The sequence below is a fragment of the Anomaloglossus baeobatrachus genome, chromosome 7 (assembly GCF_048569485.1).
Source record: "Anomaloglossus baeobatrachus isolate aAnoBae1 chromosome 7, aAnoBae1.hap1, whole genome shotgun sequence".
NCBI classification, from domain to species: domain Eukaryota; kingdom Metazoa; phylum Chordata; class Amphibia; order Anura; family Aromobatidae; genus Anomaloglossus; species Anomaloglossus baeobatrachus.
Window position 1 is genome coordinate 252,998,022 of NC_134359.1, and position 15,824 is coordinate 253,013,845.

Consider the following 15,824-nt stretch of genomic DNA (forward strand, 5'->3'; position numbering starts at 1 on the left):
GCAGGGAGACGTATCACACATGCTGGGGGCACGTCTGATTGCAACCAATCACAGAAGCCAGGCCCGTCGGTGGACAGGAAAAGCCATGCATATGAAAAGAGCGGCACAGGGAGGCAGCAGGAGCAACGTACAGCCGCATGGGAGCAGCGTATAGCTGGCCAGAGCCTGGGTAAGTATGAAGCTTTTGCTTCATCCTTATTTTCTTTATTTTTCCTTTATTTTTATTTTCTCGAGTGCCAGATCTGGATCGAACACCCAGATTCATGGGCCCGGATCTGGCACCTGGTCAACATTGCAACCTCGCGGATCCGGACTTTTTCAGTCATTAGTATACTTATTGTATGTCTGGCACTCTTTATAGGGAGGCTGGGCAAAGTAAACATGAGTTATTTAGAAATTTGGAGGTTTAAATGAGGGCACACTTAACCAGCATCGTCTCTATATGAGCTGATGTAACAGTTTCCAACAAACACAGCTAGTAGATGGAAGGCTATAATAATGTTCACACAGGGCTTCCAGAGTAACATATTTGACAGTCTGTTTACAGAATATCTTCTCTACTTACACAGAGTCTTTCTCCTTACACAGTGGATGTACACAGAGCAGAACACTATACCTTATCATTGCAGTGAGGTGGGGGGAAGGGGTGTGTCCTGTGGTCACTTCTCTCCGCTATACTTCTGCTGCACAACAGAGTTTGTTTTTTAATTATCCTGAGCTGTTTTCCACTCCTGACAGTCTCTGTCCTGAACTGGCAGATCTCTGTAGCTTCTCTTTTCTCAGGATACATACACTACACTTTTCTGAGCACTGCTTCTTCTTCTTCTTTGCAGAGCGACAAACAAACACTCATTTCCTTTCGCAGAGGCAAATACACACTCAAGGCTAGGTTCACACACTGCGTTTTTTTGACGCTGCATTTTTGTGCGTTTTTTGCAGCAAAAACCTCACAAAAACACACCTGCGGCGAAAACGCCTGCGTTTTTGCCGTGATTTGGTGCGTTTTTTCCTGAGTTTTGCTGCATTTTTGCTCACTGCGTCTTTATGCATTTTTTAACAGTGAACAATGCCACTAAAGATTGTTGGAAAAAAAAAAAAAGGTCTGATGTCATTTCCTTCTTCAATATGTTCTTCATTCTCCACTAGTGTATGCAGGAGAGCAAACAGCTGCAGAACTACAAGGCTCAGCATACTCCATCCAATAGTGTATGCAGGAGAGCAGACAGCAGCTGCAGAACTACAAGTCTCAGCATCCTCCATCCAGGACTGTATGCAGGAGTTTTTGCACCCCAAAAAAATGACATGGGCTTCGCCATATTTTTGTATGCTAGCCAGGTAAGGCAGGCAGGTATGGGCTGCCCCCAACCCCCAGCTGCCTATTTGTACCCGGCTGGGAACCAAAAATATAGGGAAGCATTTTTTTTTTTATTTCATGAATTTCATGAAATAATTAAAAAAAAATTACGTGGGCTTCGCCCAATTTTTGAGTCCAGTCAGGTACAACTAGGCAGCTGGGGATTGGAATCCACAGTGCAGGGTGCCCATGCTTTCTGGGCACCCAAACTGCGAATTGCAGTCCGCAGCCACCCCAGAAAATGGCGCTTTCATAGAAGCGCCATCTTTTGGTGCTGTAACCAACTCTTCCAGCTGCCCTGGTGACGGGTGGCTCGCTGGGTAATAATGGGGTTAGGGCTAGCTGTATATTATCAGCTGGTCCTAAGCCCGAAATTCATGGTGTCACGCCAATATTAGACATGACCACCATGAATTTCTAGTAAAGATACAAAAAAAACACAACACACAGAAAAATATTTTTATTAGAAATAAAACACAACACAATTAGTGACTCCATCTTTATTGAAATAAAGAACCTCCCCTCCGCAGTAATCCTGGGTCAGGGTCCCGCACCGTCCAATCCGGATCCAATATCATCTGATCGGTTTGCTGGAAGGCAAGTGTGGTAAGTACGTGTGTGCGCTTTTCTACATGGACGACATGTCCGTTTTTGGTCGGCAGCACGCAGGCACGGACCCGCTTTAGTCTATGGGTCCGTGCCTGCACAGACTGCACACAGAGTATGTGCATGTTCAGCACGTATCGTCCGTGTCCGTTTTTCATCACTAAATCTGAAACACTTGTGTCCAATCTATCAGGTCAATTGAAAGCAAACAACAACACCAGGATCTCATGATGAATGATTAAAATCGTTAATTGGGTAAGAATGTGGGCCTTTAAAAACGGACAGCACACGGACTGCACACGTACGTATTTTATGTCAATACGGACATTCCACACGCACACACGGCTCGCATACGCCATCACACGGATGCCATACGTACCGGAGAAACGCCCCTAAAAAACGGAACATTGACCCAAAAAACGGACCGTGAGACACGTACGTTTTTATTGCGGAAGTGTGTTTTAGGCCTAAAGGAGTTTGCATGTTCTCCCTGTGTTTGCGTGGGTTTCCTCCAGTTTCTCCGGTTTCCTCCCACACTCTAATCTAATAACACACTGATAGGAGATTTAGATTGTGAGCCCCAATGCGGACAATGATGATAATGTCTTTACCACTAGAAGTCCCAGAGAAGGGTCATTTAACATTTCTACCTTTGGAACCCAGAGACGGGTTGAATGACCTGAAGAATTGTAGCTAACATCCTGGCCACATTTCATTTGTAAATGTGGCCATTGCCCGCTGAAGATTCCTCATGCAATGGCCACATTTACAAATGAAAGGTTGCTAATTGGAGCCATCAGAGTTGTCAGTTTGGACTAAGGCGGGCTTTGCACACTACGACATCGCAGGTGCGATGTCGGTGGGGTCAAATTGAAAATGAGGTACTTCCGGCATCGCATGCGACATCGTAGTGTGTAAAGGCTCGATGATACGATTAACGAGCGCAAAAGCGTCGTAATCGTATCATCGGTGCAGCGTCGGCGTAATCCATAATTACGCTGACGCGATGGTCCGATGTTGTTCCTCGCTCCTACGGCAGCACACATCGCTGTGTGTGAAGTCGCAGGAGCGAGGAACATCTCCTACCGGCGTCACCGCAGCTTCTGTAGGATATGCGGAAGGAAGGAGGTGGGCGGGATGTTTACATCCCGCTCATCTCCGCCCCTCCGCTCCTATTGGCCGCCTGCCGTGTGATGTCGCAGTGACGCCGCACGACCCGCCCCCTTAATAAGGAGGCGGGTCGCCGGCCAGAGCGACGGTCGCAGGACAGGTGAGTCCATGTGAAGCTGCCGTAGCGATAATGTTCGCTACGGCAGCTATCACAAGGATATCGCTGCTGCGACGGGGGCGGGGACTTTAGCGTGCGACATCGCAACATCGGCTTGCGATGTCGCAATGTGCAAAGCCCGCCTAAGGGTCATTTGACCCTCTTTCGGGACTTCAGGGGGAGCTCGAAATTTCTGGGACTTCTAGTGTTAAGGTGCTGTGGAGTTAATAGGACTATATAAGTAAGTAAAATAGACAAACTAAATCACAAAATCCATGATTATCAAATATCCTAACCTCAAAGGGAAGATTAAAAATGGGCTGTATACAGGAAACATACAGTAGATGTACCAGATTCTGTGGACATGATGTACAATATCAATGTTTTTTTCTTATGTTTTTCTTTTTTTATTTTTAATTTTACTGGTGTAAAAAAATAGGAAAATATGGCACATCTATGAAGATCCTGCACTTCTCATGAGCAAGGTGTCTGAGGATAGACTGGACATTGTCTGTATTGGGTGGCAAAATTATCTTCCCAAATTAATTAAGGTTACCAGTTACTAAAACATAAGTTTGTCAACATTGAATAATTATTACTGTATTGTCGCAGTAAAAATTGCAATCAGACATGATGCAATCAGGATTATAAACTTTTATCCAACTGGTAATTAGAACTTTATTACCTTTTTATTGTGAAATTAGGGAGTAAGAGGCTTTGTCCCTCCCTATGTGTGCTATATATTGAGCTACATGTTATACTGAAATCATGGAATATTTACTACACTGAAAACACAAGTAACAAGTAAGTACTCCAAAATTTATAGTAAGCCTGGTAGACTGCAATCATCTGCAATATGTTACTACAGGAAATCTAAAAAATCTAGTTCTTAAGTTTGAAGTTTGCATTTTTGTTATTTTTGTTGTTTCACGTTTATGTGAAAGTTGACATTGGTCATTACTTGGACAGAATTTGTTGCATACATTCAGCCAGGGCAGGATATAACATTAATATGCTATAAAATAAATTAAGGCCATGATGTGAACCCCTTAGCCTTCCCTCTGAGTCTTGAATCTAAAGTAGCATCTGAGCCCTGTTTTCTCTCTTATTCTATCAAACTGTACATAATATGTGTCATTTCATCTTTATTAATATCTCACTGTCAGGATTTCTCCTCTTTTAAGCCTGTTTCTTATGTATAGATATCATAGTAAAAGTGCCTCTATACTTGTATTAAACCCCATGTCATGTGCTCATGTCTGATTCTTCATGTATATTCATCTATTCATAGAATCAAGATGTCTTCCATGCTAAGTGACTCTCAAGTCCAAGCCGCTCTCAACGAGTGCAAAGGTAAAAAGTGCTTTCTGAATTATTTGCAATATACTGTATAAAAAGCAAACAAATATTATTTTAGCTCATTATCACTTTTTATTATCATTACATTGACCCTGTGATTTCTGAAGAATTGTTCTATAAAAACGATGTTAGTATTTACATTACTAGTAGATAGATCGATATCAGCATCAGCCATATATACATATGAAAAAAAGACAATGCACATCAATTCACTGCGCATGCAAACTCATAATGAGCACTGCTCGCTGATTTATCCACACTGTGCATGCGCCGGGTGCCGCAGGAGGAGTCACTGGGTTATCAGGGTAACAATAATCTCAGAGGCATAATAATATGAAGGTGGTTTAAAGAGGACCAACTACCAGGATTTTCCTATATAAACTAAAGCCAGTGCTATACTGGCGCTATCATGCCGATTCTATACATACCTTTAGTTGTGAAATCGGATGTATCATTTTTGAAATACAGGCAAGTAAAGTTTGTGAAATGCACTGTTATTTGATTGATAGCAGCTACAGAATATCTAATAGGTGGGTTGGAGTTTGCTAGTTATTCTCACCCCTTTCTGCCTGCCTGTCCTTCCTCCCCCTGTCTCTGTTATTATCGGGGGAGGAAGGAGGGAGGGAGGAAGGACAGGCAGCAGGCAGGGGTGGGACTAACTAGCAAGACCCAACCCACCTATTACATATTCTGTAGCTGCTTTCATTCAAATAACAGTGCATTTCACAAACTTTACTTGCCTGTATTTCAGAAACTATACATCAGATCTCACAACTAAAAGGTATGTATATATAGCATCAGCATGATAGCCCCAGTATGGCACTGACTTTAGTTTATATATGAAAATCCTGGTGGTTGGTCCTCTTATAGTGCGGGAAAACTTATTTTTTGAGAAAAAATATATGATAGATCGATAGATACAAAAAATGTAAGCAGAGATTCACAAAATAGTGTGACTTATAGGACTTTAATGACACTATGAACTGACACATCGCCACATAGGACAATAAGCAATAATTTGCAGTATTTGATAGATAGATAGAAAATGGATAGATAGAAAAATAGATAGATAAAAATATATTGATATTATTAAATAAATATAAGATAAATTAACAATATAGATACTGTAGATACTACATGATAGTAATAATAATGATGGCAGATTAATAGATAGAAATAAATACCGTAATTATTAGATAAATAGATAGATATCAGATAGACAAATATTAGATAGGTGAAAGATGAATATGGTAGATAAAAAGATATTGATATAATATTGATATTAGGTAAATAAGGATAATATAGATGAATGATATAGATAGACAAATAGACAAAAATAGATTGATAGTAGATAAATAGACATCAGAAAGATGATTAATAGATAGATAGATAGATAGATAGATCTTTATTAATCATCTTTTTGATGTCTATTTATTTATCTATTTATCTATCCTTCTATATCTTATCTATTCTATATATCTACGGTAGCTACTCCCCCTAATGTGATGACCAGCTGATGTATGTGCTGTGGAGGCAGAAATCCAAGAAGACCCCTGAATATGGATGAACCTAAATATTGCTCACATTCTATAGAAAGCTGATTTATTTATACACCATAAGGATGGAAACTAGAGATAAGGACACTTATTTTTGGCTTCATTGCTGATTTAAAGCTCTTTTTTGGAAAACACCTTTAAATGCATTCCTGATGTGTCCTACATTTTAGAATCATAAGAATAAAGTACAAAATTATTTCTATTGTTTATTTCTGGTTTTAGAACCTGGAACTTTTAAAGCAGCAAAGTTTTTCCAAACTTCTAAAATAAGTAACCTGACAACTCCACAAGTCAAAGAAGTCTTTCAGATGTTGGATACAAATGGGGATGGAAGTCTGGACAGAGATGATGTTGCGTAAGAGCTTAATTTTTCTTTTTTTGTCATTTTTATGTCACGTAAACAATTGTATACAAAATATCACATTTTCCTATCTCAGGAAAGCAGAGACATATCATACAGTCACACAATATATGGGTTGTTGTATACAGTGCTCAGGCGATCAGGATGGACTTTTATCTTCTGCAAGTAAACCATGAAGATAGCTGAAGATTTATGGACATTTTGAGAACATTTTACATACATTATCCATAAAAATTCAAAAAAAATAATTATAAACTATATACAAATATGCTAAGTTGGCCAAAAAAAAAGTAAAGTATTTTTGATTTTTCGTAGTGGTTTCCTTCAAAAATTCAGTCCATGTGCAAGATCTTTAACAGAAGAGGAAATATGCAATTTCTTTGCTGAAGGTGACCCAGATAACGATGGGAAAATTGGAGCATGTGGTAAGCAGAGTAATAAGGTTTATTATTTAGTAGAAGGATAGTTGTGTCAAAATACAAATAACAAAAAAATGTTTATATTGTCATTTTATTCTTTGAAAGATAATGTCATTCACATCTTCCTTCTTGTTGCTCTCTGATTGAAAAATCACTGTTTTAATTGAGTGCTCTAGGTGTGATCAGAGCACTTCCCGAGCATCTGCCTCCAGCCTCTATTCCTCGCTCAGCCCCACCTTCCACTGTGACATCTATCATCTGAGGAGTACTTTGAGCGCTGCGACGATGCTAGCGATGCCGAGCGCGATAGTCCCCGCTCCCGGCGCTGCGGCAGCTTCACATGCACTTACCTGCCCTGCAACGTCGCTCTGGCCGGCGACCCACCTCCTTCCTAAGGGGGCGGGTCGTGCGGCGTCACACCGACATCACACGGCAGGCGGCCAATAGAAGCGGAGGGGCGGAGATGAGCGGGACGTAAACATCCCAACCACCTCCTTCCTTCCGCATAGCCGGTGGAGGCAGGTAAGGAGAAGTTCCTCGCTCCTGCGCCTTCACACACAGCGATGTGTGCTGCCGCAGGAACGAGGAACAACATCGTACCTGCGGTCGACCCGACATTATGGAAATGGCCGACGCTACACAGATCGCCGATTTACGACGCTTTTGCGATCGTTTATCGGCGCATCTAGGCTTTACACGTTGCGACATCGTTACTGGCGCCGGATGTGTGTCACTTTCGATTTGACCCCGACGATATCACAGTAGCGATGTCGCAACGTGCAAAGTACCCCTAAATTAGAGGAAGGTGGGGCTGAGCGCAAAATAGAGCCTGGAGTCAGAGGCTTGAAAAGTGCTCTGATCACACCTACATCATTTGCATATGGATTAAAACAATGCTAGAGCAACAGACTGAATCAGTAAAGTTTGAGGTTAATAGTATCTTTAAAGGGAATCTGTCAGGTGATTTTGTAGTACAATACTAATGTTATCTTTAAATAGTGCTAAAGGAAAGTTCATTTCCTCCTGGCAGCAGGGATTAATGTGCAGGTGGTGGGTAGAATTAAAATGCTATTAACCTGCAGATTAACCCAGTATATGGCTAGGTTCGCACACTGCGTCTTTTTGACGCTGCGTTTTTGTGCGTTTTTGGCCGCTAAAAACGCAAAAAAACGCACCTGCGTCGAAAAAAACGCATCAAAAAACGCATGCGTTTTTACCGCGATTTGGTGCGTTTTTGGCTGCGTTTTGCTGCGTTTTTGATCTCTGCGTTTTGCTGCGTTTTTCAAATGCATTGCATGGGCAGAAAACGCAGAAAAACGCAGGAAAGAACTGACATGTCCATTTTTTTTTTTTAACTCAAAAACGCAGGTAAAAAAAACAGATGTGTGCGGACAGCAAAAATGAAAACTCATAGACTTTGCTGGGGAAGCAAAGTCCTGCAGTTTAAGGCTATGTCCGCACGTTGCTTTTTACCTGCTTTTTACCTGCTTTTTTGCTGCTTTTTCAACTGCAGCGTTTAATGCCAAAATGGTTGTGTTCTGCTTTTCAAGCAAAGTCTATGGGAATCTGGGTTTCTTGTCCGCACTATGCAGTTCAAACTGCAGCCTTTTTGTTGCAGAACTTTGGTCAAAAACTCAGCTTTGCAGTGCAAAACCCAAATGGCAAAAACAACTGACATGTCAATTGTTTTTGCCATTTGGGTTTTGCACTGCAAAGCTGAGTTTTTGACCAAAGTTCTGCAACAAAAAGGCTGCAGTTTGAACTGCATAGTGCGGACAAGAAACCCAAATTCCCATAGACTTTGCTTGAAAAGCAGAACACAACTATTTTGGCATTAAACTCTGCAGTTGAAAAAGCAGCAAAAAAGCAGGTAAAAAGCAGGTAAAAAGCAACGTGCGGACATAGCCTTAAGGCCAAAAACGCACCTGAAAAACGCGCAAAAACGCCGCGAAAAACGCACTGTGCGCACATAGCCTATAGCTTTTTTCCAGGTAACAGGTTCCATTTAAGCGGAATCTGTCAGAATGATCCAGCCATTCAAACTATATATATGGTGACATTGTAAAGGGAATCTGTCAGGTGATTTTGTACTACAATACTTATTGTCTTTAAATAGGGCTTAAGGAGACCTTTCAGGATCAGTAACTTTTATTGTTCTACCACATCCTCTTATCTTGCTGTAAGCTCTGGAAAAATCAATGCACCCTTGTCAGGTATATGTACTGTAAATACAATTGGTATATTCACTGCTCAGCACACCCACCTCCCAGTGCATTCACTATCACTGCTGAGAGGTGGGTGGGAGGATGGGTGGGGGCAGTAGTGCAAATTCAGTTCAGATTTGCTATCACTGATGCCAGCCCTGGGAGACGAGACTGGGGAGCAGTAAATATGCAGTTTGTATTTATATATGCTTGACTAGTTACTAAAGGCCCAGTCACACTAAACAACTTACCAGCGATCCCAACAACGATCAAACCTGATAGGGATCGCTGGTAAGTTGCTAGGAGGTTGCTGGTGAGATGTCACACTGCGACGCTCCAGCGATCCCACCAGCAACCTGACCTGGCAGGGATCGCTGGAGCGTCGCTACACGATTTGCTGGTGAGCTCACCAGCAACCAGTGACAAGCCCCCAGCGCCGCGTGGAAGATGCTGCGCTTGGTAACTAAGGTAAATATCGGGTAACCAACCCGATATTTACCTTGGTTACCAGTGCACGCAGCTACACGTGCAGAGAGCAGGGAGCAGCGCACACTGAGCGCTGGCTCCTTGCTCTCCTAGTTACAGCACACATCGGGTTAATTACCCGATGTGTGCTGCAGCTACATGTGCACAGAGCAGGGAGCAGCGCACAATGCTTAGCGCTGGCTCCTTGCTCTCCTAGTTACAGCACACATCGGGTTAATTACCCGATGTGTGCTGCAGCTACATGTGCACAGAGCAGGGAGCCGCGCACACTGAGCGCTGGCTCCCTGCTCTCCTAGTTACAGCACACATCGGGTTAATTACCCGATGTGTGCTGCAGCTACATGTGCACAGAGCAGGGAGCAGCGCACAATACTTAGCGCTGGCTCCCTGCTCTCCTAGTTACAGCACACATTGGGTTAATTACCCGATGTGTGCTGCAGCTACATGTGCACAGAGCAGGAGCCGGCACTGACAGTGAGAGCGGCGGAGGCTGGTAACAAAGGTAAATATCGGGTAACCAAGGACAGGGCTTCTTGGTTACCCGATGTTTACATTGGTTACCAGCCTCCGCAGAAGCCGGCTCCTGCTGCCTGCACATTTAGTTGATGCTGTCTCGCTGTCACACATAGCGATCTGTGCTTCACAGCGGGACAGCAACAACTAAAAAATGGCCCAGGACATTCAGCAACAACCAACGACCTCACAGCAGGGGCCAGGTAGTTGCTGGAGGTCACACACAGCAACATCGCTAGCAACGTCACAAAAGTTGTTCGTTAGCAGCGATGTTGCTAGCGATGTTGCTTAGTGTGACGGGGCCTTAAGTCAAACTGACGTGTAGGGAGCTTACAACAAGATAGCAGGTTAACGTAAAGCAATAAAAGTTATTGATCTTGAAAGGTCTCCTTAAGCCCTATTTAATAATAATATGAGTATAGTATTAGATACACTTTTAGAGAGAGTAATATAACCCTATATATACCGTGTTTCCCCGATAGTAAGACACCCCCGATAGTAAGACGTAGTGGGGGTTTTGGGGGGGTCGGCTAATGTAAGACGTACCCCGAAAGTAAGACGTAGTAAAAATGTATTTATTTTTTTTTTTCTTCTTTACAGTACAGTTATAGCGGCCGAGCGCTCAGCTGAGAGCCCTGACATGCCGCCGGCATGTGACAGCTCTCAGCTGAGCGCCCTGACTTGCCGGCGGCAAAGCGCTCAGCTGAGCGCCCTAACATGCCGGCGGCCGAGCGCTCAGCTGAGCGCCCTGACATGCCGCCGGCATCTGACAGCTCTCAGCTGAGAGCCCTGACATGCCGGCGGCAAAGCGCTCAGCTGAGCGCCCTAACATGCCGGCGGCCGAGCGCTCAGCTGAGCGCCCTGACATGCCGCCGGCATGTGACAGCTCTCAGCTGAGAGCCCTGACATGCCAGCGGCAAAGCGCTCAGCTGAGCGCCCTAACATGCCGGCGGCCGAGCGCTCAGCTGAGCGCCCTGACATGCCGCCGGCATGTGACAGCTCTCAGCTGAGAGCCCTGACATGCCGGCGGCAAAGCGCTCAGCTGAGCGCCCTGACATGCCGGCGGCTTAGCGCTCAGCTGAGAGCTGACACATGCCAGCGGTCTGGCGCTCAGCTGAACGCTCGGCTACCGAGAAATGTTGAAATGTTGCAGTAATGTTGTCCGTGGTCCATCAGGACCATGGACAACATACAAAATCACGCAGCCTCAGTGCCCTCATGTGCAGCCGCTGGTGGTTAAGTTTCCTTAACTTGCGGTACACTTAGGGCGCAATCGCGGCAAGTCCCCATACGGTACATTGCATGGAGACTTGCTGCGATTGCTGTGGGATTTTTTCCAATATAAGACATACCCCGAAAGTAAGACATAGTGGCACGTTTGGGGGTAAAAAGAATGTAAGACACTGTCTTACTTTCGGGGAAACACGGTAGTTTGTGTAGGTGGATTATTCTGACAGATTCCCTTTAAAATGAACCCATCACGTGGAAAAATGCTATATATGGGTTTAATCTACAGGTTAATAGCATTCTAATTCTGCCCATCACCTGCATATTAAACAAAACTTCCAGTAGGAAATTAACTTTAATCCTCCCGGCAGCGTTCCAGTTTCAGTCATGAAGGCTGCACAGACGCGGGTTTAGTCTCCACACTGAATGGAGAGGGGCGGCCGGAGCCACTGCCACAATGACTGATAGAAGGGCCTAATGCTGAGCGATTGTCCGTTAGTGCGGGGGGTGCAGTTGCAGCTGCCACTCTCCATACACAGAGCGGTGACTGAACCTGCGCCGGCACCGCCTCCATGACTGAAACCAAAATGCTGCCGAGAGGATTAAAGTTAATTTCATTCTCGCAGCGGAGTTTAATGTGGCAGAGTCAGCCAGTTCAGAATACTTAATAATTCACCTGCAGATTAACCCCATATATGCAGGTTAATAGCATTTTCCACATGACAGGGTCCCTTTAAAGGGAAGCAATCATGAGAAAATAACCTTTTATTTAAATCAGGTTTTTGTATTGCTTGTATTTAAAAAAAAGAAAAAAAAAAGGCAATGTTATTTTTCACATCGAGAGGTTTTTATATATATATATATATATATATATATATATATATATATATATATATGTGTATATATATATATATATATATATTAATAATTTAGCAATTCTCTCACTTGCCATTGGGGCTTTTTTCAGACTCACACTTCCTGTTCTTTCAAGATCAGTTTTCAGCAGGCTCTTTATTATCAGAGACAGGATTACAGTGACTGGTAACACCGCTATAGGCCTCTTTTACACGTCCGTGAAAATCACGCACGTGTTTCACGGACGTGTCAAAGATGTGTATTGTCTTGGTGAGCTGTGTGTATGGCACACGTGTGTTCTCCGTGTGTTATCCGTGATAACACACGGAGAATGGACACTTTCTGCTCACCTGTCCCTGACGTCGCTGTCCGTGGTGCTGATCTTCGGTCTCCGGTCCTGCCGACTCCCCGCTGCTGCCGCTTCCGGCCGAAGTGAATATTAAATGAGCATAATGAGCGGCAGTCGGCAGCAAGTGACAGCAACGACAGAGAGTGTAGGGCTGGAGAAGGTGAGTAAAGTTTTTTTTTTTTCTCACAGTCACATGTCTTTTCTTTGGTGCGTGTCACACGGTCTGTTTGCATTACGTGTGACACGTTTGCGTTCCGTGTGACACCCGTGATGCCGGAGAAAAATGGACATGTCGGCGTGAGAAACACACGGACACACGTAAGTACGGAACGGACACACATTCCGTGCAAAAATACTTACGTGTGTCCAAAACCATCGGAATACATAGGTCTACGTGTGTACGTGTCTCCGGTACGTGAGAAAACTGCTAAACACGTACCGGAGACACGTACGTGTGAAAGAAGCCATATACAGAGTATCCACCATTCATATTAGGCAATGTCACGTCACAGCTGACTTCCCCCCTCGCTTCATAATGAACTTTGAACACACTCAATAGATCAGTAGATGTTTTAATACAAAAGATAGGGAAGGAATCTGACTAGTGTGGCTTTGTACATGTGTTGTTTCTTGAAACAATAGCAAGCTAAAGTCTAAAGAAGCCCCAGTGGCTAGTGTGAAAATAGTGTGAAAATAAGCTTTCATGGTACGTGGAGCCTGAAAAAAATGCATGTATTATACAATATGCACTTGTCTTTTTAAGTGCAGTGTTTAATTTTGCACCTAAAATTGCATACAAAAGAAAGTTTGCATCAATTCTGTGCCAAAAAAATGTGAAAAAGGTTAAATAATGCAGCAAAAACAAAACAGTAATCAGAGCTACTGTATATTTTGGTGCAGACACCTGCTTCTCTGTATGTGGGAATAGTGGGCAGATGTGCAAAACCCGGCAGCAGTCAATATACACTGTGCTGTGCAGCTCCGAAACTGCGATGGTGGCACCGGCAACTGCTGATCGGCGAAGGTGCGGGTATCGCACCCCTTTTAGATTTTATAGTAACTTTTCACAAAAATATATAAGTATGAATTTAGAGACATAAGGACCTATCATTATCTACGTTGTGGATTTTCTATGGAAGTGAACAATTACTAATTTACTATTTATATTATTTTTCTTGCAGAATTCCAAGACATGGTAAAGCCGGCGACAAAATAAGCAAATAATTCTGCGCCAGATCAATGCCATTATCATTCTCCATTTAATGTAATAAAAAATGTCTGGATTTGTTATCAGCCTGAAAAAAATAAAAAATGTCATACATAGCATGTGACAGTATTGACAGAGTGATTATGTGTTGTGGTTTGGTCTCTGAACACCAATGATCGTTCACTACTAGATGGTCCGCTACTAGATGGTCCGCTACTAGGTGGTCCTCTACTAGATAGTCCGCTACTAGATGGTTCGCTACTAGATGGTTAACTACTAGATGGTCCGCTACTAGATGGTCCGCTACTAGATGGTCCGCTACTAGATGGTCCGCTACTAGGTGGTCCTCTACTAGATAGTCCGCTACTAGATGGTTAACTACTAGATGGTCCGCTACTAGATGGTCCGCTACTAGATAGTCCGCTACTAGATGGTCCGCTACTAGATGGTCCGCTACTAGATGGTCCGCTACTAGATGGTCCGCTACTAGGTGGTCCGGTATTAGATGGTCCGCTACTAGATGGTTCACTACTAGATGGTTAACTACTAGATGGTTAACTACTAGATAGCTAACTACTAGATGGTCCACTACTACCGTGTTTTTCCAAAAATAAGACCTCCCCCAAAAATAAGCCCTAGCAGGGATTTTCAGCATTTTCGGAGCAAGGCTTAAATATAAGCCCTCCCCCGAAAATAAGCCCTAGTCGCGGATCAATAATGAAGTGTCCATGCAGCTAAAAAAGATACAGATACTGCAGGACACTTCATTATAGACAGCGGCACCCGGCAATTACACTCACCCGACACTGAGCGGCAGGACCTGCAGTGATCACACTCCCCCACACATCAGCTCTCACACACACACACACACACACACACACCAGATCTCACACACAAACATCGGATCGTACACAATCAGATTGCACACGCAAACATCAAATCACACACACATCGGATCGCACACACATCGGATCGTATACACACTCACCTCATCCAGCGACACCGATCTCTTCTCGCCGGCAGAATCCTGAGAGGCAGTGCGGTGCAGCGCGACGAACAGGACCTGCAACGAACAGGACGTGACTTGCTTCATTCCCTGCGGCCGTAAGCGCTGGATGTGATGTGATGTGTGTGTCGTGGGCGGAGGAGGGGACGCCGCGCTCTCCCACTGCTCGGGTCCGGCTGCTGCGGCCTGCTGCTGCTCGGTGGCTCGAGCGATGGGCCGGATCCCGGGGACTCTAGCGGCGCTCCTCGCCCGTGAGTGAAAGGGGGTTTTTGGGTGTGGGGATTGGTTATTGTCCGTGACGCCACCCACGGTTGTGGTGATTTGTTGACACCACCGCTGCTCTGTATGGGGATCCCGGGAGTGGTGGTATGGAGCAGCTAGTTGTCGTGTTGCCCCTCCGTGGGTAGGGGTTGGTGATCCCGGGGCCCAGTGATGAGGTGGGGGATGCAGGGCTTGGTGGGCGCAGGGACGCGGGGGCAGCACTGTGCCTTACGGCACTGTAGTACTCACTCAGCCTGAGACGTTGACACAGTTTTCGGTAAAACACACGGCTGGAAAGACGGTTCCCACGGACGGCTGCACTTGCTTTCCCCAGTAGGTGACGGTGATGGTCCCTCTGTCCTGCACCTAAGTTGATGATGGTTGCGATGGGTTCCCACCGGTAACCCGCTCCCCGGCTTGGATATGGGCCGGAGGAGCCCTACTTTGCCCGCAGGCACTGGCCCTGAGAAACTGGTGCCCTGGCGGTGGCGGTGTCTCTCCATTACGGTTGGACTGTTGCCTTCAATCGGGACTTGGTTGTTTGGAGACAGACGTCCCCTTCACTGACGGATTTGGCAAATTATGGCGACTCCTAGCCTTGCCGGGATCCGAAAGGCCCCTGCCCTGGTGCTGACTGTTCTTCGTATACTCCTCCAGACCGCCGGGCCACTACCCGTCCGCGGTCCTTCCAGCAACCTCCGAGCAGTCACCCCTGCGGACTATCACCGCCGTCTGCTGACCTTGCTGTCACAGTCCGGGGCACACACCCGGACCAACTTCAGGCTTTACTACTG

At 44.8% G+C, this 15,824-nt stretch overlaps 1 protein-coding gene across 1 annotated transcript; it reads left to right on the forward strand.

The window, feature by feature from the left end:
- Positions 1–3,975: 3,975 nt before the first annotated feature.
- Positions 3,976–13,890, forward strand: LOC142246145 (oncomodulin-like). Its single transcript, XM_075319170.1, has 5 exons — positions 3,976–4,031; positions 4,519–4,580; positions 6,365–6,497; positions 6,819–6,928; positions 13,738–13,890. The coding sequence occupies exons 2-5, from the start codon at positions 4,526–4,528 to the stop codon at positions 13,770–13,772; spliced, it is 333 nt and encodes a 110-aa protein (XP_075175285.1). The 5' UTR covers positions 3,976–4,031; positions 4,519–4,525; the 3' UTR covers positions 13,773–13,890.
- Positions 13,891–15,824: the final 1,934 nt, after the last annotated feature.